At 42.8% G+C, this 25,000-nt stretch overlaps 4 protein-coding genes across 4 annotated transcripts in view; 3 read left to right on the top strand and 1 right to left on the bottom strand.

The window, feature by feature from the left end:
• The window catches only part of LOC109397838 (maternal effect protein staufen), a gene marked incomplete in the record, with an annotated part of 103,380 nt that extends 100,666 nt beyond the window's left edge, over nucleotides 1-2,714 (top strand). The window contains 1 exon segment of the mRNA XM_062853933.1: nucleotides 2,692-2,714. Within this exon segment, the coding sequence (XP_062709917.1) occupies nucleotides 2,692-2,699 (8 nt within the window).
• LOC109397934 (transmembrane emp24 domain-containing protein 5) overlaps nucleotides 1-25,000 on the top strand; it is a 548,078-nt gene that overhangs the window by 273,867 nt on the left and 249,211 nt on the right. The gene's annotated exons all lie outside the window — the stretch shown is intronic.
• On the top strand, nucleotides 2,852-10,667 carry LOC115269210 (probable cytochrome P450 308a1). Its single transcript, XM_029877714.2, has 4 exons — nucleotides 2,852-3,053; nucleotides 3,112-3,451; nucleotides 3,516-3,706; nucleotides 9,813-10,667. Exons 1-4 carry the CDS (start codon nucleotides 2,872-2,874, stop codon nucleotides 10,609-10,611), a joined length of 1,512 nt encoding a protein of 503 aa, XP_029733574.1. The 5' UTR covers nucleotides 2,852-2,871; the 3' UTR covers nucleotides 10,612-10,667.
• Nucleotides 17,097-19,680, bottom strand: LOC109397801 (RINT1-like protein). The gene is made up of 3 exons (XM_029877717.2): nucleotides 18,583-19,680; nucleotides 17,492-18,516; nucleotides 17,097-17,435 (listed from the first exon to the last, which is right to left on the bottom strand). The coding sequence occupies exons 1-3, from the start codon at nucleotides 19,528-19,530 to the stop codon at nucleotides 17,246-17,248; spliced, it is 2,163 nt and encodes a 720-aa protein (XP_029733577.1). The 5' UTR covers nucleotides 19,531-19,680; the 3' UTR covers nucleotides 17,097-17,245.

Raw genomic sequence — 25,000 nt, 5'->3', positions numbered from 1 at the left:
TCGTCGGGGCGCCTGTGAACCGGAAGTCACCCTCCAACCGGAATCGCAGGACCGACCTCGGCACCGATCTGGGAAGTATCGGTTCGGAAGATCTTCCATCGCCGGGGAACTCTTCGTCGGAGTAGGATAGATTCACCGCCGGGGACTATCTGAGTAATCAGCGCCCGTGGAAAACCACTGGTTCGGGTCGTCGGAGCGCCAGCGTACCGGAAGCCATCCTCCAACCGGAATCGCCGGACCGACTTCGACACCCTGCCAATCAACATCGAAGGAATACGCAACGCGAACAACGGTTTCGGGAGATATTCTACCGCCGGAGAACTCTCCGTCGGAGTAAGCTAGCTCCACCGCCGGGGACTACGCTGAGTCGCAAGAAACTACGTCGAATCAACCGGGTTCGAGTCGTCGGGGCGCCAGCGAACCGGAAGCCACCCTCCAACCGGAATCGCCGGACCGACCTCGGCACTCAACCGGTTCGCCTAGGAAAAGGTCAACGAACGCAGCGAGAAAGCCACCCGAAGTAGAATAGCCACCCTCCAACTGGCATTGCCGAACTGACCTCGGCATTCCAGTGGTCAACTTGGAGAGCAGCAGCAGTATGTCAAAGCTCACGAGAGCGCAGCAGTTAAAGCTACGTGATTAAGATAAAGCTCATGAGAGCGCAGCAGTTATGTTGGAGATAAAGTCAGCGATCTAGCGTGACTAGCTATGCCTGATAACAAGTGAAGTGCATGAGCACAGCCCCCCCGAAGTAGTCGCTTCTAGTGGAATCCGGGGGAAGCAGGCACTGTAGACCTTGGTGGAGGTTAGAGGCGTAGGGTTCAGAGTTCTCTTCTCTGTTCTGAGTCCCTCACGAACTGGCACGCGATGGACGAAATCGGTAGCACTGGTCATGCTTATCGAACGCGTGTCGGGAAGGCGTAAAGGCTTTACTACCAAGTAAAAAAAAAAAACACACACACACACACACACACACACACACACACACACACACACACACACACACACACACACACACACACACACTCACACACACATTTGCTCAGTTCGTCGAGCTGAGTTCATTGGTATATGAGACTCGGCCCTCCGGGCCTCGGATCGAAAGTCGGTTTTTCAAGCGATATTTATACCTCTTATGGGTGTAAGAAGGGTAAAAACGAATTTATTGAAATTACTCCCAAGTACTCTTCGCAAGATATCTCGGTAAGCAAATGTCCAATACAAATAAGAATCAAATGCGTTCTACAAGGATGTGATAGCTTTCATTTGGTGCTAAGAGAACCCAAATTAGTTAACAGATGCCTGAGATATTTATTATGATATACTTTTACTTTGTCAAAAATCTCTCAAAAAGTTAGGTTGTATTACTGCCAAATACTCTTCGAAAGATATCTCAGTAACCAAATATCCAATCGAAATAAAATTGAATAGGGTTCTACTAGCTGTGGCTGTACTTGTTGTAGCTTTCATTTGGTGCTAAGAGAAATCAAATCGGTTGACTGACGGCTGAGAAATTTATTATAATACGCTTTGTTAAAAATCTCAAATAGATGAGTTGTATAAGTCCCAAATACTCTTCGAAAGATATCTCGGTAACCAAATATCCAATCTTAATAAAATTTAATAGGGTTCAACTAGGATATATTAGCTTTTATTTGATGGAAAGAGAACTCAAATTGGTTGATAGACGGCTGAGAAATTTATCATGATTCTCTTTGTCAAAAATCTCTGAAATTGTTAAATAGTGCTACTCCCAAGTTCTCTATGAAAGTTATCTCGGTAACCAAATGTCCAATCGAAAAAAAAATCAATAGCGTTCTACTAGGATGTAGTAGCTTTCATTTGCTGCCAAGAGAACCCAAATCGGTTGACAGACGGCTGAGAAACGAGAGTGACTTTTTGTTTGTGACGCACATACACACACATACAGACATTTGCGAAAGTCGGTGTTTCGAGCACCCTTCTTATGCACTGAGGCAAAAATTTCTTAAGAAATTCATTACAGCGGTCTTATGAAAAATCTCATAAGAATGTTCTTATAAAACGTTGATCCCGAAAAGCCAAACTTTTTATTGCACTTCAAGCGTTCCAACTTTCGAAGCGTCGATGGGCCCGTGAGTAAAGCACGCGTTCTCCGATCTCGACGTCCCTGGTTCGATTCCAGGTTGCGATTTTGTTTTATATTGCGCAAAAATATTTCATAAGATGTCTTATGAAATGATATCATAAGAATTTCTTATGGAAATCAAAACATTTTCTTATGTCGAAATTTCATAAGACAAACTTATGCCCTTCATAAGATCAGTTTTCTCAGTGTGGGTGTAAGATGGGTAAAAAGGCATATTTATACGACAGCCAACTTTGGACTGTTATATCTCCGGATTAAATGAACCGAATGTAATGAAATTTACATTAAAATGGTTAACACGGAAAAAAAATTAGCGATCAGAATATTTTTTTAATAAAACACCAAATTAGCCGAAACTTCAACATCGCCTCAATATTCAAGATGGTAGGTATTTATGTTAACCATTTTTTGAAAAGTGAAAATTTTGCCTGTCCCGATCATTTTGTCTATCCCCTGTACATGCACTCATACTTCCACGACCCGTATCAAAACTCAAACACACAATTTCTTATTAACGATAGCTTCTTCCCGCGCGGCGCACATCTTTTTTAAACCTGGAACAGTGTGTTGATTGATAAAGCCAGCCCGTATCGTATCACATGTGAGCCGGCGCAGAAGGTTCCTTCACATCCACACCCACACACCGCCGAGCCGAGCCCGTCTTGTGGATAGTTTTCGTTTTTGAAGCCAGTCAGTCAGCTAAGTCAGTCTTTTAGAGTGCTTTGTGGCAGCCGGTGGTAAAAATGATCGAACTGTGCATCGCACTGGCGGTGCTCGCTATTTGCCTCTATTTCAAGTGGTCGTGTAGCTATTGGCGCCGGGTGGGTAACGTTGACGGTCCCCAACCGTTACCGATCTTTGGAAATGGCTTGGAGCAGATCACCGGTGCGAAGCACTTTGGCGAAATATTCGAGGAGATCTACGCGTAAGAATGGTTTTGAAGCTTGATTCTCGCATATTTACGAACTTTATTACATTTTTAGGACCTATCCAACGGCATCCTGGGTTGGAATCTACGAACTCTTCAACAAGCCGGCCATCGTCGTCCGAGATCTGGAGCTAGTCAAGGAGGTCCTCGTGGGAAGTTTTCAGCATTTCCAGAAAAATTCCTTCGAAGTGGATGAGACCATCGATCCGTTGGTAGCCATCAATCCGTTCACCCAATACGGTGAGCTATGGAAGGAAAGGCGTTCCCAGGTGGTTCCGGCGTTCACCCAGACGAAGATCCGCTCTTGCTTCCCCATCATCAAAAACGTGGCGGAGAACTTCCTGGACTACGTGACTAAAAATCGGAAGACCAATCCGGACTTTGAGGCAAAAGATGTAAATCTCACTTTTAAATGTAGCTTCAAGAAACGCCCAACTAATAAGAAATCGTTAATTTCAGCTCTGTTCCCGGTTCACAATCGATTCGGTGGCCAGCTGTGCGTTCGGCATCGATGCGGAATCGTTCACCAATCCGGACTCCGAGTTTCGTCGGGTGGGCTACGAGCTGTTCCATCCGAGCTCGCTAATGGCATCGTTGCGCACGCTGCTGGCGTTGTTTGCTCCGAAATTGGCCTCCCTGCTGCGGTTACCGTAAGTATACTATCTAGACCTACCTATGCACAACAATGTGTTTTTGAATTAGCCGGTGTTGAAATTTTTATTCAATCGTCTTTGATTGAATGTTATTATAACAGGTTATAACTGGCGTGCGACCTGGGCATCTTCAATTGATAAGGCACTTTGCTATCTGCGACTTTAGGTCTATCAAGAGCAGTGGTTGTCAAACTATGATTCGATGGTGGTTTTTAACTCTTGTTGTTCTGGTATTTTTTTTTATAAATTTGATTTGTGCATTTTACCTTACTAGCTAGTTCGTTACATTTTTTATTGTTGATTTTTTCATCTTTTTCATCATTTTCAAAAAAAAAAAAAATACTGCATTTCCACATGTTAAGAATTCAGGTCAATTCAAGAATATACGAACCAATCTTCCAAGTCCATATTTTCTTTCTTTACTGATCAGATTTGTGATAAAATTGATATTTTGAAGGAAACTTCGATGAAAATGGGGGATTCACGTTTATCTAATGGGAGGACCACTGATCTAGCGGGACTATGTTTTGCAAAGTCACCGTGATTGGACAAAATAGCAGTTTATTTTTCACTTTCTCTTTTAGGGTGGGTGATTTTTTTTAAGTGTTTATTTATTTTTTATGCAAATTAGGTTTATTTGATATTTATGGCCAAAGCAGTAAATGCAGGACCATTTGAGCTGGAGGATTTATTTTGGAAACCTTCATTGGCGTGGCTAGGATTTTTTCTGGGGGCCCAGGGGGGCCTGACTTGCGATCATTTTTAAGCGGCATTGTCGCCCGATATGTGAATGGAATATGCAAATCGGCATTGCAGTTTCGAGGGTATGAACAATTCCTCCGGGAATTTTTCCAAAGCTTGCTGCAGATCATGGATTCCTCCAGAGATTTCTTCAAGAATGCATCTAGGGATTCCACCAGACATTGCTTTGGGAATTTGTCCTGGGATATCTTTAGAGGTTCCTCTAGTAATTGTTCCAGTTCTGTTCTCGCGGTTTTCTTCGGGTAATTCTCCAGATATCCTTTAAGGTATTTCTTCAGAGATTTTTTCAGAGATTTCTCCATATATTTTTTCCAGAATTCCACTAGAGATTGCTCCAATAATTCCTTCCGGAATTATTCGAATTATTTCTGCATAAATGTCTTCCAGACATTCTTTCAGAAAGTTTTACTAGAGATTATTCAAAAATTATACCAGGAATTGCTCAAACATTTTGTACAAAAAATCTTTTAGGAGTCCATCCAATAGGACAGATCGGTGTAGTACTAGATTTGTAGTAATGAGCTGAATTTTTGTATGATGTGAAGCTCAATTCTCCGTTTCTGCAATGAAATGGTGCAAAAAGCGTGGGTATTATGATTTCTTGCCTAATTTGATGCTGTTTGGGCAAAAGTTTGAGTGATTGTGTTGTTGTTTTCTCCATTTCTTGCAACATAACAACATAGTTATCCAAAGTTTTGCTCAAACAGCATCAAATTAGGAAAGGAATAATAATACCCACGCTTTTCGCACCATTTCATTGCAGAAACGGAGAATTGAGCTTCACATCATACAAAAATTCAGCTCATTACTACAAATCTAGTACTACATCGATCGTGCCCCATTGTTCCTTAAATAATTCGTCTAGAAATTACTGCAGACATGGATTTATTCAGATTTTTTATCCAGGGATTCCTGCAAAAACTCTCCCAGGAATTTGCTAAGAAAACTTTTCTGTGATTACCTAAGGAATTCCTCATAGGGTTTCTTCAGAAATTTCTCCAAGAGTGCCTCCACGGATTCACTCAGGAATTTCTTCAGTGATTTTTTTAGGAACAACTTCCAGGATTATTTATCCTCCAGGAATTCTTTTAGGAATACTTCTTGGCATTCCGCCAGAGTTTTATATAGGAATTACTCCAGGGAATCATCCAGGCATTACTCCAGGATTTCATTCAGGGATTCCTCCAGGAATACCTTTAAGAATTCCACCAGGAATTCCTGCAGAAGTTCCTCCAGGAATTGATCCAGGAGTTCCTTCAGAAATCATTACTGCAATTTCTCCAGGAATTAATTTAGGAAATTCTCCTGCCAGGTATTTCTCCAGGCATTCCCCAAGATTTAATCCAGGCATTTCCCCAGGGACTCATCCTGGAATTACACGAAGATTTTCTCCAGGAATTGATTCAGGGATTCCATCGGAAATTCAAGAATTTCTTCAGTAATTCATCCAAGGTATCCTCCAGGAATTTATCCGGTAATTTCTCCTCTAGGGATTTCACCAAGGATTCCTCCAGAGATTCCTCAGGAATTACACGGATTCCTCCAGAAATTCCACCAATAATTTATCCATTAATTTACCAGGAATCCCATCAGGGATTCATCTAAAGATTCTTCCAGAGATTCCTCCAGCATTGGAGGAATGATGATTGCTCCAGTAATTCATCCAGATATTCCACCAAGAACTCCCCAAGAATTCCTCCTGGAATTCCTCCAGAAATTCCTCTGGGAATTCCTCTAGGAATTTCTCTTAGATTTTTTTCAGAAATTTCTCTTAGATTTTTTTCAGAAATTTCTCTAGGGATTCCTCCCAGAATTTCATTCGGGAATTCTTCCAGAAATAATTCCTCGGAAGTACCCCAAGAATTCCTCTAGGGGTTTCTCCATGAATTCCTCCTGGAATACCGCCAGCAATTTGTCCAGAAGTTCCTCAAGGAATTACTTCTGAGGTTCCTCCAGAAGTTGCTTCAGGGATTCCTCCAGAAATTCCTCAAGGTTTTTTTTTTCCAAGAATTCCTCAGGGATTCTTCCAAGAATTTCTCAAGAAATTTCATTAAGGACTGCTCCTGGAATTTCTCAAGAGGTTTCTTCAGAAATTTCTTCGGTTATTCCTCCCAGAATTTCTCTAAGGAATTTCTCAGAGGGTTTGCTCCAGCAATTCATCCAGGATTTTCTACAGTAGGTGCTCCTGGAATTCGTCCATGGTTTTCCTCCAAGTATTCCTACACGAATTCCTCCAGGATTTCCTTTAGGAATTCCTCCACGGATTCATTGAAGGATTTTTCTACTAATTTATCCAGAGAATACTTCCTTGAATTCGTCCAGGATTTTTTTTCCAGAGATTCCTCCAGGAAATTCTCCAATTATTCCTTCAGAAATTCCTTCAGGGATTTCTCCGAGAACTCCTGTACCAGTTTTTTCAAGAATTTCTCCAGGTATACTTTCAGAAATTCCTCCATGAATTTCTCCAGGGATTTGTCTAGGAATTCCTTCCGGGGCTCTGCAAGTGATTTCTTCAGTGAGTGTAGAATTAGTTAAAAAGTTAAAATACACATAAATTAGTAGAAAGTTAAAATACACATAAATTAACCCTCTACAGGAAACCTTAAATGATGGTCCATTTCGGAAACCTGGGGTCCATTTAGACCCCAAATTTGTTCTTCTGTATCTCATGATCCTGACTTATAAGAAGATCGGTAGCTGGACGGTATTTTCGACTGGGTGTCACCTGGGATCTTTAATTGTAATGGCTCGGCAGTCTTATCAAAGAATTAAGAAAACTACAATGTTCTCGCTCCGACGTTTCGGTCCAGGTTTGGGACCTTCTTCAGGGATCTATAATTTATTAACAATAAGGACAATAATTGGACTCGTATTTGACATACAGTGCGAGAAATAAGTATAAAGACAGAGCCGTTTTCCATACAAAATAATCATGTTTAGGGATCAAAATCTCTTTTTCTAGCGATTCGATTGTTATGGAATTTTGGCTGCAACCTTAAAATAACTAGAATTTTGGCTAGAAGTATAAATCATCATCTATGAAAACGTTTATATCGGCTTTTCAGATTCAAATAAATATAAAGACACTATTTCCATATAAAAATGTGTCTTTATATTTATTTGAATCAGAAAAGTCGATATAAACGTTTTCATGGACGATGATTTATATTTCTAGCCAAAATTCTAGTTATTTTAAGGTTGCAGCCAAAATTCCATAACAATCGAATCGCTAGAAAACGAGGTTTTGATCCCTAAACATGATTATTTTGTATGGAAAACGGCTCTGTCTTTATGACGTCTCGAAGACGTCATCTTTCTAAGTAATATAAAACAAGATATAAAATTTACATGAACACTAGCACCACCTAGTAGTGGAATTTCGAATCAATCGGTCCATTATCTGTAAGCGCTCGACTTACTGAGCAACTTTTCCGAAGACGTGACGCTTCTGCAAGCTCTAGATCTTCCGTTTATTTCGTTTTAATACATTATACTACTTAATTGTTAATGCCAAATAGCGCCATCTAGTGGAGAAACTTCGAATTAACCAATTCACCGCCAGATGGCGCTTGACTTACCGAACAAATTTGACGAAGACATGAATATTCTAAAACAACAGAATCAAAAGATTTAGATAATTCAATTTGGGGTCCAAATGGACCCCAGGTATACAAAATCGCCCGGTTCAACTTTGACATGGAATAAAAACCAAAGTATGCCATGAAATCAACTTTATTTTTGCTTAAGTAATAGAACTAGGAACATGGATTCCTCCCATATTTGCTCTAAGAAATTCATCCAGAGATTCTTACAGGGTTTACTCCAGGCATATCTGCAGGAATTCTTCTAGGGATTTATCTAGGAATTCCTTCAGGGATTGCTCCAGAAGCTCTTTCACGACTTGCTCCAGAAATTCCTGTAGTGATTCCTTAAGAAATTTCTGTCTGGATCTTTTCAAAAATTTATTCAGGGGCTCGGTTAGAAATTAAAAAAAAACCGTTCATCCTCGCGTTCATCATTCTTTTTGTGGATTCACACAAGAACTTTTTCAGAATTACTCGAACATTTTTTGAATTACTTAAAGGGTTTCTAGAGGAATTTCTCCAGCGATTTGTATTGGAATGCTTTAAGATGAAGCTCAGCTCCAGCTCAAATTTTCAAGAGCACAAATCTAGAGAACCGAATGTCGTTTTGCGCGAATACTTGATCGATTTGTTACCCGCTGGTGGTGACTAATCGATCAACTTTTCAGCTTATTCTTCTGCGTCTGGAATTCCTCCATGAGCATCTGCTACGATTCCTCTAGAAGTGAAGTTCCATCTGGGATTCCTCAAGGAGTTTCTTTTGGGATTGATCAAATACATTTTGTGGATTCCATCTTTTAAGGATTTCTCCTTCTGGGATTAACTCAGCAGTTTTTTTCTGGAATTCTTCCAAAAGTTTCTGCTAGGGTTCCTTCAGGAGTTTCATCACCGGTTCTTCGCAATGTTTCTTCTGGGATTCCTCTGAATGTTTTTCTGAGATTATACCAGCAGTTGCTTCCGGGGTTCCTAGAGGTATTTTATTCGGCATTTCTCTAGAACATGGTTTCCCAAACTGTGGTTCGCGACACCCCAGGGGGATCGCCGGCCTTCATCCAGGGGGTCGCGAGAAACAGTCGAATATTCTACTGTTACAGACAACAAATGAGAGAATTTCTATGGTGGGTCGCGAAAAGTACGTCTGCTAGCCAAAGGGGGCCGTGCACCTGAATGTTTGGGAACCTATGCTCTAGAAGTTTCATCCCAAATACATCCAGAAGTTATTTCCTGGATTCCTTCATGAACTCTTTCAGGATCCCTCCAGCAATCCCATCCGAAATTCCTCTAGAAGCTCCTTCTGGAATTTCTTCAGGATTTTTTTCGGGGTTTCATCCAGCAAGTTCTTGCGGGATACCTCCAAGAAATTCTACAGAGATTCCTCCAGGATCTCCTTCCCAAATTCCTCCAAGATTTCCTTTTGGAGCTCCTGCAGACCATTCTGGAATTTCTCCGGAAGTTCATTCTGAAATTCTCTCAGATGTTCCTAATGGAAATCCTCAAGGAGTTTATTATGCCAGGGGTTCTCAAAGCTTTCAGCTAGTGGGCCACTTTCGATTCGAATAGGATTTAGCGACCCAGTGTGTTAGTCATTTTTGAAATTAAGTTTTTTGTCAGTTACCTTTTGCTGTTTGAATGTTAACTATTTTGTGTATATCGTGCAGGCTATACGAAGACACTCTATGCCCTAACAAATTAAAGAAATTTCTTTTACTTTTTGTCAATTTCAAACAGTTAAAATTCAATCCATTCCCATTCCGCAGATTCGTTCCCCGCTACGTGGATCGTTGGTTCCGGAAGCTGGTGAACGAAGTGATCCGGCAGCGCAAGGAAGGTGAAGTGAAACGTCAGGACCTGTTCCAAGCCATGTACGACATTCTGACCCAGAATGGAACCGTCGATGTCAACAGTAACGAAATCGTCGGCCATTCGGTGACGTTCCTTACCGAAGGATTCGAAACGTCCAGCACGCTGATGTGCTACTTCCTGTACGAGCTGGCCGCGAACCAGCACATTCAGGATCGAGTGCTGAACGAAATCGACTGCGTGCTGAAGGAGTACGATGGAAAGGTGACGGACGAAGCCGTCAACAAGCTGGTCTACATGGAACGGGCCATGAACGAGACGCTGCGTCTGCACTCTCCGGTATTCGCCCTGACCAAGGTGTGCACCAAGGAGTACGAACTGCCGCCCCAGTATTCGGATGACGTTGGCAAGCGTATCCGGATGCAGCCCGGAATGTCGGCCATCATTCCGGTAAACTCAATCCACTACAATCCGGACATTTATCCCGATCCGTACCGCTTCGATCCGGATCGGTTCTTGGATGAGAACCGGAAGGCTCGCCATCGGTATTCTTTCTTGGCCTTTGGCGAAGGACCTAGGATTTGTCTGGGCATGAAATTCGGACTGAATCAGAGCAAAATCGGAATGGCAACGCTTTTGAACAAGTACCGAGTGGTTCCGTCGGAAAAACAGGAGCTGCCGCTGGAAATCTCCCGTAAGTCTTTCCTGCTTTCGGCCAAACACGGAATCTGGGTGAAGTTCGTCGAACGGCAGTGAGAGGGTAAGTTTTTGAAAATTCGATGGAATTCATAGAAATTTTCAGATTATTACAATGTTATAGGAACATTTTAATTATGCCGAACTTTCCTCCACTTATTATAAAAAAAAACAATGTCTTCTATAAAACGTGGTCGTTATGCTTAAAACTTCTAAAGGTACCACAGGAGGCATGTCTGGAAAAAATCTTAGAGACATACCTGAAGGGATTCTTCTAAAATTACCCGAAGAATTCCTGGAGGAATCGCAGCAAGAATTTCTGCAGGAATACCACCACGAATTCCTGAAGGGTTTCCGATAAGAATTCCGGGAGAAATCCCAAGAAAAAAATATGGTTGAATCTTTCAGTTCAGATAAAAAGTAAATGTTGGAAGCAGTCATGCTGCCCAAATCTCGTGCTTTTTTACAATTTTCCGTTGGATGATAGGTAGAGTTTGCAACTTGTTTGCCAGCAACGTATGGTCATAGAAAGCTTAATGGCAAAACTAAAGCTATTATCTATTTCACTTCTGAAGGGAACATGGGTATGGGTGGTATGAGAATTGCTCAATTTTCCATTGAAGGATGAATTTATGTTCTTAGGAATTACAGGTTTGGCGTTCCCATTCATCTACCAGGCACGTAATTCAACGATTTTTCTATGGGTAAGACAATCCCAAAAGTCTGGTATCTTCCTTCACCGGACAATCGTCCTTGGTGTACCACCACAAACCATGCATTCAGCATCCATGTGGCAATTTTCAGTTCCATGACAGTTACGACATTGAGTAGGTGACTATAAAATTCCCCAGGCTGGTCACCTGGACGTGGAACATTAGCTTCGCCCTGTTCCTGTATTTGTATTAATTCCGCGGGTGATGTTGAAGAAGGAAAGTGTAGTTTTACTTTTTCTTTTCAAGGTGCACAGAACAGAACACAGGAGGTTTCTCCAGCGAGAAAAAATGGTTTTCGCCACTGAATCAAAATTCAACCATCGTGAAACAATAAGGACAATGTCGCAACCTGCACTTGTTGCGACAATCCACCCAATGCGAAATAAGTTGAGAGGATTCTGGTGAGAATCCTGAGAGGATTCTCTGGTGAGAATCCTGAGAGGTTTCTATGGTGAGAATCCTGAGAGGATTCTCTGGTGAGAATCCGGACAGGATACTGGTGAGAATCCGGAAAAGACTTGTGAGAATCCGGAAATGATTCTGGTGAGACTCCGGAAAGGACTCTGGTGAGAATCCTTAGAGGATTCTGGTGAGAATCCTTAGAGGATTCTGGTGAGAATCCTTAGAGGATTCTGGTGAGAATCCTGAGAGGATTCTGGTGAGAATCCTTAGAGGATTCTGGTGAGAATCCTTAGAGGATTCTGGTGAGAATCCTGAGAGGATTCTGGTGAGAACCTTGAGAGGATTCTGGTGAGAATCCTGAGAGGCCTCTGGTGAGAATCCTGAGAGGATTCTGGTGAGAACCGCAAGAGGATTCTAGTGAGAATCCTGAGAGGATTCTTGTGAGAATCCGGAGAGGATTCTGGTAAGAATCCTGAGAGGATTCTGGTGAGAATCCTGAGAGGATTCTGGTGCAAATCTTGAGCGGATTCTTGTCAGAATCCTGAGAGTATACTGGTCAGAATCCTGAGGGGATTTTTTGGTGCGAATCCTGAGAGGATTCTGGTGAGAATCGTAAGAGGGTTCTGGTGATAATCCTGAGAGGATTCTGGTGAGAATTCTGAGAGAATTCTGGTGAGAATCCTGAGAGGACTCTGATGAGAATCCTGAGAGCATTCTGGTCAGAATCCTGAGAGGATTCTGGTGAGAATCATGAAAGCTTTCTGGTGAGAATCCTGAAAGCATTCTGGTGAGAATCCGGAAGATTCTGGTGAGAATCCGGAAATGATTCTGGTGTGAATCCGGAAATGATTCTGGTGAGACTCCGGAAAGGATTCTGGTCAGAATCCTGAGAGGATTCTCTGGTGAGAATCCTGAGAGAATTCTCTGGTGAGAATCCTGAGAGGTTTCTATGGTGAGAATCCTGAGAGGATTCTCTGGTGAGAATCCGGAAAGGATAAAAAAAGACAATTACATCGTCTTCGACCTTGCGGCCTCTACAGACTGAACATTACTAACATATGACAACGGACAACACATATATAACACCCAGTGGCCCAGTGGAGGATTTTCCGTTCGACGAAAAGTTTTCCCCGACTGGAGCGGGAATCGAACCCACACCCCAAGGCTTACGAGACACCTAAACGACTGACGCCGCTGACCGCTTGGTCACGAAGCCCACCCACTGGTGAGAATCCGGAAAAGACTCTTGTGAGAATCCGTAAATGATTCTGGTGAGACTCCGGAAAGGATTCTGGTGATAATCCTTAGAGGATTCTGGTGATAATCCTTAGAGGATTCTATTCTGGTGATAATCCTTAGAGGATTCTGGTGAGAATCCTTAGAGGATTCTGGTGAGAATCCTGAGAGGATTCTGGTGAGAATCCTGAGAGGATTCTGGTGAGAATCCTGAGAGGATTCTGGTGAGAATCCTGAGAGGATTCTGGTGAGAATCCTGAGAGGATTCTGGTGAGAATCCTGAGAGGATTCTGGTGAGAATCCTGAGAGGATTCTGGTGAGAATCCTGAGAGGATTCTGGTGAGAATCCTGAGAGGATTCTGGTGAGAATCTTGAGAGGATTCTGGTAAGAATCCTGAGAGCACTCTGGTGATAATCCTGAGACGCCTCTGGTGAGAATCCTGAGAGGATTCTGGTGAGAATCGTAAGAGGATTCTGGTGAGAATCCTGAGAGGATTCTGGTGCAAATCCTGAGCGGATTCTTGTCAGGATCCTGAGAGCATTCTGGTCAGAATCCTGAGGGGATTCTCTGGTGAGAATCCTGAGAGGATTCTGGTGAGAATCCTGCGAGGACTGATGAGAATCCTTAGAGCATTCTGGTCAGAATCCTGAGAGGATTCTCTGGTGAGAATCCTGAGAGGATTCTGGTGAGAATCATGAAAGCATTCTGGTGAGAATGCGGAAAAGATTCTGGTGAGACTCCGGAAAGGATTCTGGTGAGAATCCGGAAAGGATTCTGGTGAGAATTCGGAAAGGATTCTGGTGAGAATCCGGAAATGATTCTGGTGAGAATCCTGAGAGGATTCTGGTGAGAATCGTAAGAGGATTCTGGTGTAAATCCTGAGAGGATTCTGGTGAAAATCCTGAGAGGATTCTGGTGAGAGTCTTGAGAGGATTCTGGTGAGAATCCTGAGCGGATTATTGTCGGAATCCTGAGAGCATTCTGGTCAGAATCCTGAGGGGATTCTGGTGAGAATCCTGAGAGGATTCTGACGAGAATCTTGAGAGGATTCTGGTGAGAATCGTAAGAGGATTCTGGTGAGAATCTTGAGTGGATTCTGGTGAGAATCCTGAGAGCATTCTGGTGAGAATCGTAAGAGGATTCTGGTGAGAGTCCTGAGAGAATTCTGGTGAGAATCCTGAGAGGATTCTGGTGAGAATCATAAAAGCATTCTGGTGAGAATCCTGAAAGCATTCTGGTGAGAATCCGGAAAAGATTCTAGTGAGAATCCGGAAAAGATTATTGTGAGAATCCGGAAATGATTCTGGTGAGACTCCGGAAAGGATTCTGGTGAGACTCCGGAAAGGATTCTGGTGAGAATCTTTAAAAGATTCTAGTGAGAATCCGGAAATGATTCTGGTGAGAATCCTGAGGGGATTCTGGTGAGAATCGTAAGAGGATTCTGGTGAGAATCCTGAGAGGATTCTGGTGAGAATCCTGAGAGAATTCTGGTGAGAATCCTGAGCGGATTCTTGTCGGAATCCTGAGAGCATTCTGGTGAGAATCCTGAGGGGATTCTAGTGAGAATCCTGAGAGGATTCTGACGAGAATCTTGAGAGGATTCTGGTGAGAATCGTTAGAGGATTCTGGTGAGAATCCTGAGAGGATTCTGGTGAGAATCCTGAGAGGATTCTGGTGAGAATCCTGAGAGGATTCTGGTGAGAATCCTGAGAGGATTCTGGTGAGAATCCTGAGAAGATTCTGGTGAGAATCCTGAGAGGATTCTGGTGAGAATCCTGAGAGGATTCTGGTGAGAATCATAAAAGCATTCTGGTGAGAATCCTGAAAGCATTCTGGTGAGAATCCGGAAAAGATTCTAGTGAGAATCCGGAAAAGATTATTGTGAGAATCCGGAAATGATTCTGGTGAGACTCCGGAAAGGATTCTGGTGAGACTCCGGAAAGGATTCTGGTGAGAATCTTTAAAAGATTCTAGTGAGAATCCGGAAATGATTCTGGTGAGAATCCTGAGGGGATTCTGGTGAGAATCGTAAGAGGATTCTGGTGAGAATCCTGAGAGGATTCTGGTGAGAATCCTGAGAGAATTCTGGTGAGAATCCTGAGCGGATTCTTGTCGGAATCCTGAGAGCATTCTGGTGAGAATCCTGAGGGGATTCTAGTGAGAATCCTGAGAGGATTCTGACGAGAATCTTGAGAGGATTCTGGTGAGAATCGTTAGAGGATTCTGGTGAGAATCCTGAGAGGATTCTGGTGAGAATCCTGAGAGGATTCTGGTGAGAATCCTGAGAGGATTCTGGTGAGAATCCTGAGAGGATTCTGGTGAGAATCCTGAGAAGATTCTGGTGAGAATCCTGAGAGGATTCTGGTGAGAATCCTGAGAGGATTCTGGTGAGAATCCTGAGAGGATTCTGGTGAGAATCCTGAGAGGATTCTGGTGAGAATCCTGAGAGGATTCTGGTGAGAATCTTGAGAGGATTCTGGTGAGAATCCTGAGAGCATTCTGGCGAGAATCCTGAAAGCATTCTGGCGAGAATCCTGAGAGCATTCTGGCGAGAATCCTTAGAGGCCTTTGGTGAGAATCCTGAGGGGATTCTGGTGAGAATCGTAAGAGGATTCTGGTGAGAATCCTGGCAGGATTCTGGTGCAAATCCTGAGCGGATTCTTGTCAGAATCCTGAGAGCATTCTGGTCAGAATCCTGAGGGGATTCTCTGGTGAGAATCCTGAGAGCATTCTGGTGAGAATCGTAAGAGGGTTCTGGTGATAATCCTGAGAGGATTCTGGTGAGAATTCTGAGAGGATTCTAGTGAGAATCCTGAGAGGATTCTGACGAGAATCTTGAGAGGATTTTGACGAGAATCTTGAGAGGATTCTGGTGAGAATCCTGAGAGGATTCTGGTGAGAATCCTGAGAGGATTCTGATGAGCATCGTGAGAGGATTCTGGTGAGAATCCTGAGAGCATTCTGGCGAGAATCCTTAGAGGCCTTTGGTGAGAATCCTGAGGAAATTCTGGTGAGAATCGTAAGAGGATTCTGGTGAGAATCCTGGGAGGATTCTGGTGCAAATCCTGAGCGGATTCTTGTCAAAATCCTGAGAACATTCTGGTCAGAATCCTGAGGGGATTCTCTGGTGAGAATCCTGAGAGGATTCTGGTGAGAATCGTAAGAGCGTTCTGGTGATAATCCTGAGAGGATTCTGGTGAGAATTCTGAGAGCATTCTGGTAAGAATCCTGAGAGGACTCTGATGAAAATCTTGAGAGCATTCTGGTTAGAATCCTGAGAGGATTCTCTGGTGAGAATCCTGAAAGCATTCTGGTGAGAATCCGGAAAGGATTCTGGTGAGAATCCGGAAAAGATTCTTGTAAGAATCCGGAAATGATTCTGATGAGACTCTGGAAAGGATTCTGGTGAGAATCCTGAGAGAATTCTGGTTAGAATCCTGAGAGTATTCTGGTGAGAATCCTGAGAGGATTCCGGTGCGAATTCTGAGCGGATTCTTATCAGAATCCTGAGAACATTCTGGTGAGAATCCTGAGAGGATTCTGATGAGAATTCTGAGAGGATTCTGGTGAGAATCCTGAGAGAATTCTGGTTAGAATCCTGAGAGGATTCTGGTGAGAATCCTGAGAGGATTCCGGTGCGAATTCTGAGCGGATTCTTATCAGAATCCTGAGAACATTCTGGTGAGAATCCTGAGAGGATTCTGATGAGAATTCTGAGAGTATTCTGGTGAGAATCCTGAGAGGATTCCAGTGCGAATTCTGAGCGGATTCTTATCAGAATCCTGAGAACATTCTGGTGAGAATCCTGAGAGGATTCTGGTGAGAATCCTGAGAGGATTCCGGTGCGAATTCTGAGCGGATTTTTATCAGAATCCTGAGAACATTCTGGTGAGAATCCTGAGAGGTTTTTGGTGACAATCCTGAGAGGATTCTTGTAAGAATCTTGAGATTTCTTCTCTGGGCTCTCACCAGAAGTCCCTCAGGATTCTCATCAGAATTCTCATAGGATTCTTACCAGAATCATCACAGGATTTGTCCCAGAATCATCTCAGTATTCAAGCTTACAAAATCGAGGGCTGACAAAATAGGATCACAACAATAATAGAAGTTTTTGACTTTTGTTACAAATGTTCTTTATAGCAAATGACGCTTATACCAAACGTCCTTCTTGCCAAATGTACCAGACACGTGTATTACACCTAGAAAACTTGGAAAACTTTATTAAAATCAATAATTTATATTTTTAACAGAATAACCGAAACTATCGATGCAAGCTTTATTGCTCAAACAACACAATATCGCCTCGTGTAACTAATCCGCACGTGCACTTAAACCAACGCAATTATGCAATAACAATATCGTTTCGCCTCTCCAGTATTTCAAGGGCCGCAGTTTTACCCAGAATAGACAGGCCAACTTCCTTCAAGGTATTTCGCACGGTGTCCTCCGTCTGCTCCGATGAACTGAGCGTCTCATGCAGCAACATGGCCGAACCCAGTGGCATGGTCAGCAGTACGCAAGTGTCGCTTATTCTGGTGGGAAATGTGAAATGAAACGCTGTGTTACTGATCTCAGTAATTGTACGTACCTCTTGAACAGCAAGCTTGGTTTTCTGGCGTACTGCCCGAGCAGAGCAAACAGGTTCCTCGTCATATCGAACTGGAATTGCAGAGCTCCCCCCGTGGAAAACTTCGTATTCATGACCATTCCATCGATGAACCACTCGTCCAGTTGCAGGGCGATCAGCCGGATCACGATCGAGAACACGTTGGCCGACAGTTCCGCCTCCAGGCTGTGCAGGTGGTTGACCAAAATCTGGAACATCTCGCTGGCGCTGGCCGACAGCATGAACGTTTCCTTCGTGTCCAGTTGGTTCATGGTAAGCCAGTGATCGTGCCGGTAGGGACGCGATTTAGCCTTCACATCGTCCACTACCCGTGAGGCCAGATCCTTGACCAAAGCCCTCTGCCAGTGGTCCATCTCTTCGATCGTTTTGTCAAACACCGAGCTGATTTCGTCCGCGTGAGGCCCATACAGGGCGGCATGCAGGTGCAGGTAGTGCACATTCTCGCCCCATTCCCGCAGCACCGAGGTGATGTAATTGATGGCATTGAGGATCTTGGTTGAGCTGACGCAATCCGGACCGGGACTGTTGTGCAACTGAACCAACCTTCGCCGGAAGTTGTCGATCAGTTCGAGTTGAAGTTCTAGAAATTGCAGCTGCTGACCGGGTTGTGGCAAGGAGCAGTAACGCTCCCGGATCGCATCCAACAATCTTATGAATTGATCCGCACAGCGTGGAATTTTCATGTCATCTAAATTGGCTGGATCGAGGAACTTCCACGGGTCCTCGCTTTTTAGCATGGCGTCCATCTTGTCGGTCGTGAACTTCTCCTCGATTGCCATCCACTTGACCAGATACTTGGGCTGGATTAGGACTGAGACGGCGCTGGGGAAACTCGACGGATATCCTAGGGTTGTTTTCAGCTCCTGTTCGAAGGAAAGAATTTCGTCGATCAGATGACCGAACAAGGCCTCGTCCTGAGAAATACTATCTATGTCGTCCACAAGCTTCTCGATGGCCAGCTGTACTAGGCCTCGGATGAATTCCAGCTGAAAAGAAAATACCGCTGAAATGGGTGAATGCCGTCTTATGACATATTTCAGATATCAACTCACCCGAACGTTGTGGTTGACGACTCCCGCCTTGATGGCCGGCGTCTGGAAGTTCTGCCCCACGAACACGTGGTTCTCCTTGGCCCAGGAAAGCACCTGCGTGAAGTACCATTCGGGTTTGTCCAGTCGGTTGGTTTGCTTGTTGCCGGAAAAGTGAAAAGTGAACCGAAGTCGGAAGGGCTTCAGCAGAAGCTCGTTCGGTGCCGTTATCGGTGGGCAGATGATCGACGGGGTCAGCTTGACGCTCAGCAGGTTCTGATCGCCGGGAATCTTTACCAGGAAGAGGTACTCCGCAAATATGGACAGTTTGTGGAGGTTTTCTTTGGAAGGGTTGAACAGTTCCAGCGTTTGGTTCAAGTTTGGCCACTTTATCGCCCTGAGTATTGCTTCAAACTCTTTCGAGAATTTCTCCTTCAGGATGTCGTGCCAGTAGAAGGCCGTATTCCTGGCGTACATTTTTAAGTGAGGCGACTCCAATCCATTCAATCGATCCAAAATGCTATTCGAATGCCCGCTCAAAGCCACATACAGGCTGATCGTCTTATTCTCGTCCTTCCCGTTGATGGACACAGTCAACTCCTGACTGATACTTTGAATGTCCAGCAAAATTTTGAAATACTCCTTCATATTATCTAGCCTTTTAATCTTTCTCAAATGGCCATCGATCCGCTCCAGTACTTCCTTATGCTTCTCAATTCGCTCCATCAGTTTCTCCTCGAACGCTTCCAGATTATCGGCCGCCTCCTCCAGCTCCGTGTGCTTCCACGAGCATGACTGTATCGCATTCTTCAGCTCCGGCATGCAGTTCTCATCCGGCAGGGTAATCCTACCAGCCAGACGTTCCAAGTCCGCACGATAGCTCTGCAGTACGGATTCATTCTTCTTGAGGGCGTCGAATTCCGAACCCAGCTCCTTGTTGAAGCGGGCCACTACCCGATCCTCGATCGTCATTGTACGGGATGATGTTATAAAACTAGATTTTTACGTAAAACACGGATTTTTACAACGAAAACTATTTAAAAATCACACCCAGACTTTTTTCGAAACATTGCAAATTCTTTACTCCAGCCACGGTGTAAACACATCATCATCATTCGTATCGCACGCACAGCTGTCATCAGTAATCCAGGATCATCATTTTTGCGGTAATCAATGACATAACGGTATGATATTCTACTACCTCTTTTGTGTACAAAATTTGTAACGGACCCGGAACCGCGGCTCCGGTTGACAAAGGGTTGACACGAAGAAAAATATTCTTACCCAGCGAATGTTTTAAAACTCAAATTTATTGTCGCGCTTATCTTTTATTAGCGTCCTGCGGCGGTCGTACGCTCGCAAGGCATACCGCCGCATGACAGTCGCAAGGCAAAACAAAAGGAAAAGTGTTCCCGCCAAAAACAAAAGCACGTGGGTTTCGCGAAGTGACAGATGTTTTTGAATGTATTTGTGACGAACGGCAAGAGTAGCTCAGTGGAATGAGTGTTCTTGCTGTCAAACCCCATATAGTGGAATTATATACTTTTAAATCTAGTGACGCTGTTATGATTAGTGACTGTCGCGCTAATATCAGAAGCCAGAGGCAGATAATCGCCATATTCTGATTTTTCTTGAGAGGCATAATATTAGTCTATTTTACGAGTCGTTTTTATCAATGAAATTTAAACAGGAGGTGGTGTCCTAGCTCGTGAAAATTAACATCAATATCAACAATGTTGTCGATTAGTAAAATGGCTCATTTAAACAGATTTTAGTTTTTACTCAGCACTGGTTTTTTTTCTCACCCCACTCATTTTACGGTAGTTTTCGAGGACTTCATTTCCGTGTGAATAAAATTCCCAACATTTTTGCGGATTTTTTTCGGTTAGCAAAGGAAGTGTCATTCCCCCTGACAAGAGTTGAACAACCGGTTCTTTAGCATATTTTAGCTTGGGCAACTTTTATTTAGCTATAAGCTATTTTACGAGACGTTCTACCGGTGGGCCGCTCATTGTTATTGTTTACATTTGATGTTTTTGTTTTCGTGAAAAGTAGCATAACATGTAGTGAGCGCCAATCAGATTTTTGCTGGCAGAGATGTTTTGGTTTCTAATGTGGCATGTATCAATCCCCCGAGCTGCATGATGTCACTAGCAGATAAAAAAAACATCCCCACGGTCTACGGATATTAATTATAGTGGGCAGATTGACGCATTTTTGCAGATAAATGGACCTCCTTTATTGGATGGGCCTGTATCACATGTTATGCTAGCGAAAATGTAAATAAATGGGCCCACCGGTTGGGCTTCAAAACTGGTAAACATTTAAAAAACAGCTGAATTGAAACGTCTCATAAAATGCCTTATCTTTGTTTCTTAGGTTGCTTGCGACTTTTCAGCGTTGGTCTTAATCTTTCATCTTATCTCCCGAATAAAAAATATAGTAGAAAAACCGAACGTTGTATTGTAAGACCGTTCGCAATGCTGTTTTATTTTGTATGGCGAGTTTTAAAATTTTTAAAACTCGCCATACAAAATAAAACAGCATTGCGAAACAGTACTATTTAGAGCCATATTTTTACAATAGACAACACTGTAAAAATGAAAATACAATAACAATAATATGTAATGTAGACACCATGCAGTGAATTGTCAATAGGATTTTTACAATATATTATGCAGGTTGTCAAGTATCGTAATAATACAAAAAAATATTTTTCTCCATATATATATTTTTGCGAAACCATACATTTTATTGTAAATGAATTGTTCTAAATACTGATACTTCTTCTTGGCGTAACGTCCTCATTGGGACAAAGCCTGCTTCTCAGCTTAGTGTTCTATGAGCACTTCCACAGTTATTAACTGAGAGCTTCCTCTGCCAATGACCATTTTGCATGTGTATATCGTGTGGCAGGCACGAAGATACTCTATGCCCAAGGAAGTCAAGGAAATTTCTTTTACGAAAAGATCCTGGACCGACCGGGAATCGAACCCGTCACCCTCAGCATGGTCATGCTGAATACCCGTGCGTTTACCGCCTCGGCTATATGATACGTGGGTTTTAAAATACCGTACATTATATGGTATATGTACGGTTTCAAACAACAAAATGTACCGTAAATATTGCTTTTTTCATTGAAAATTGTTCATGCTTCGCGAAAAAAGATGACGTTTCCCTCCAGCGAAAGCTTACGCGATACAGCAAATCGCCAAATTTCACACTAACACAGCAATAAATCTATCAACAATAACTTAATACACATGCATTTTTATCAAAATGCCCTATTCATATGACAACAATCCACTCCCACAAATAGCAGATGACCGCCGTCAAATATCAGGATTGCCAAATTTCCAGCGACGGCTGTCATGTTTCTTTGTCGCCGAATTTGGCGCTGGATCTTCGGCGCGGAAACCCAAAGGTGGGAATAAAATTTTGGGGTTTGCGCGCAATATATTGTTTTTAATTGTAATTTCACTACTAGCTGTACATTTAATTACAATGTACAAAGCTTTTAGGGGAACGTTCAAAAATTACGTCCAACATTTGGGGGAGGGGGGGGGGGGGTCTAGAAAAGTGTGACAGTACGTGTATTGTATATAGGGAAATTGCGTGACAAAGGGGGGGGGGGGTTCTAGAAATCCCGAAAAACGATGGACGTAATTTTTGAATCTTCCCTAGCGAACCATGCTATTACAATACACTTCATTGTAGCTGGTACACTGTATGGTGCAGGAATGGTTTTCACAAAACACCCTATGGTTAGCTTTCATCCGGGCAGCTTCTTATCGTGACTCCAATCGAGATTATGTAGGTAGGGTTGATTATATGAGTAGTTCATGAATAAAATAAGCCATACGGAAGCAATCCAGATCTAAATCGTGCAGTTGTTTGAAATCCAAGCATCTATCCATTAGGGTGACGATCACCAGCGTACACTTTCCAAACAATTGTCTTGATCTGAAAATGCCACTTGGTGCTCGGCGTAAGTGAACAAGCAACAAGTAGCATTTTCAGATTAATTTACCTGATTTGTGCTCCACAATTTCCGAGTAAAATTAAGGGTGGCAATTTTGACGGCCATCTTTGTAGTCTAGCAACCTTGTCCTTAGACTTTAATTCTGAATACGCTGTTTGAGCTTTTTGAAAACAAAAGATAGATCACTCGTTATTTATATGTTGAATGTGTTGTGTAGTTTTAATCAACTAGAATAAAATCTCGCTTGGATCTATTGTTATGAAACAAGGGAGTTTTATATTAGATTATTTATCAGATCCAAAGAACATATGTAATATCAATATTTCTATTTAACTCATGTCTACTCTAGATAACGAATTGAACAAGAAAACAATATGGATCGAATGGGGGTCTCCAGTTAGCCTAGTGGTTAAGGCTATGGATCCCCAAACCGGAGACTGCGGGTTCGATTCCCGTTCCGGTGGGAAAATTTTCTCGACTCGGTCATAGTGTATCATTCGTCCACATTCGCATCGCAAGCGATTGAGCGGTGACGCGATCCGTGAATGATACGATTGATATTGTGCATTCGATTTTTTGATGTTTTCGAGTTATTTTCTTTGCTAATATAGCATTTCATCAACAATATATGTATTACATGCAGAAATTCTCTTCTAGTTATGATAATAGCCGCTTTGATCGCTCCCCAGCATTCTTCACCATTCGCCATTCATTCATTCGCTTGCGATGTAGACTGCGACGAGTGGCAACGAATATCCATGTTAAGCATGCATGTTAAGCAGCTTGTGCATCGCTCCCCTCTGGTGATGGGGTTGCGTGTTTGATCACGACCAGGCATCCAATTTTTCACTCACGTGATCAAATTCCCCGGATTTATCCACCTCCGCGATCGTGATTTCTCACTGCATGGGATGAAAAATAAAAGTCTCTCACTCCAGCGCTCACGATAATTATCTTTCTCTCCATGCACAACTCACGGATAAACAACAAAGCATCCGATTTTTCACTCCGTCTGCGAGTCACAAGACATCTCCATCGATGCACGAGAACAATTATTTGACGTTTAGTGGTACCGTGTTTACATATTGTTTCATGGTCATCTAGATAACAGAGCACCGGTCAGACGTCAACCGGGTGAAAATGTGGCCACGCGTGGGTTGGTGCAGCCTGAGCAAATATTTGCTCCTGCAAGAGCAAACGATTTGTGAGTGAGCGCTAGTCGGAGAGAGCATAATTTTATCAAGCAAAGGAGCCGGAGTGAGAGCCTTTTCAATCGTTCATGAGTGCAAGGAAAATATCACAGGCTACTCTATCCGGATAATATCGCTGTGTGATAGATCGTTACTCGCGTGAGTGAGTGAAAAATTTGGTGCCTGATCACGACAATTCGTTTGCTGCATGTTTCTCGATTCGCTTCAGCAAAGAGGAGTGAATATGAATGGAATGAGGCGAGTATACCGTTCCTTGCAAATAACTGCCAAATAACACAAATCAGACCTCATGTCAAATGAGCCTTATCATAAATCGTTCACAATTCATGTGGCCATAAGTACATGTAAATGCTGGAGAAAAATGTTACCGAGAAATATGAATTGTATTGTTTTCCAAAGGCGAAATCTGTTTACATAACAACAAATATTTTCACATGTTTATTTTAACATCGGTTCAGTTGACCCCATTATACTAATTGTATTTGTATTGTTATCAATGGTAGTTTACTATTTACTAGGTTCCTTCAATTTTTTTGGAAACAATAGAAAAATTTCATCTTCTTCGTGTCGTAACGTCCTCACTTGGATAAAACCTGCTTTTGAGCAAGTTTTCTATAGGCAAATCTGATGGAAGCTAACAATCCCTCCGCATCTGGCGGCAGGAATGAGAACCCTACGAAAAACGTGACTCCGCCAAAAGTGCCATGACGCAGCATAGGCGAAGTGCACTTTTTTTCATTTTTAAGCTCGTTTTTAAGTATCGAATTCCACATCGTGGACAAACAAACGAGCACTTTTTGGAAAGAAAATTTAATTCTCTTTCAGATGCGCACAGATCTGGTAGGTACTCACGAACAATTTATGTGATTAATTTGAGGTGCTCTTGCTATGCCTCCGGCGTACGATCTTCCGGATTTTTTTGTTAGCTGGCCAATCCGGTGTCTGTCGGTATGGGCATCGAAAATGATGATATTAGAAGCCATTGCAAATGGAAAATAGCAACTTCTAGAGCAAAAAATGAGTAAAATTTGTCAACAAAAAATTGTTTTTTTTATGTAAACAAACGATTTTCTCCTTATCTCACCAAGCGCCTCTACAATTGGAGCTCATCCGAATTAGCCTATAAGTAGGGTAATTCATGTATTTTGGACAGGCTGAGGACAGCGTAGGAAAAATCGTCCCCTAGCTTCCTTAGAAAGCAATTGATTATTTTGAAAAGTTACTAATACGCTTATAATATGATTGTACT

The sequence above is a fragment of the Aedes albopictus genome, chromosome 2, assembly GCF_035046485.1.
Source record: "Aedes albopictus strain Foshan chromosome 2, AalbF5, whole genome shotgun sequence".
Taxonomy (NCBI): domain Eukaryota; kingdom Metazoa; phylum Arthropoda; class Insecta; order Diptera; family Culicidae; genus Aedes; species Aedes albopictus.
Note: the sequence above shows the minus strand (reverse complement) of the source record. Positions and strands in the feature narration are given on the sequence as shown.

Coding starts and splice junctions, on each gene's coding strand:
- LOC115269210 (XM_029877714.2), top strand. CDS start 2,872: ATGATCGAACTGTGCATCGCACTGGCGGTGCTCGCTATTTGCCTCTAT. Junction 3,452..3,515: donor CGGACTTTGAGGCAAAAGAT/GTAAATCTCACT, acceptor CGTTAATTTCAG/CTCTGTTCCCGGTTCACAAT. Junction 3,707..9,812: donor GCCTCCCTGCTGCGGTTACC/GTAAGTATACTA, acceptor CCCATTCCGCAG/ATTCGTTCCCCGCTACGTGG.
- LOC109397801 (XM_029877717.2), bottom strand. CDS start 19,530: ATGACGATCGAGGATCGGGTAGTGGCCCGCTTCAACAAGGAGCTGGGT. Junction 18,517..18,582: donor TCGTCAACCACAACGTTCGG/GTGAGTTGATAT, acceptor TTTTCTTTTCAG/CTGGAATTCATCCGAGGCCT. Junction 17,436..17,491: donor CCAAGCTTGCTGTTCAAGAG/GTACGTACAATT, acceptor ATTTCCCACCAG/AATAAGCGACACTTGCGTAC.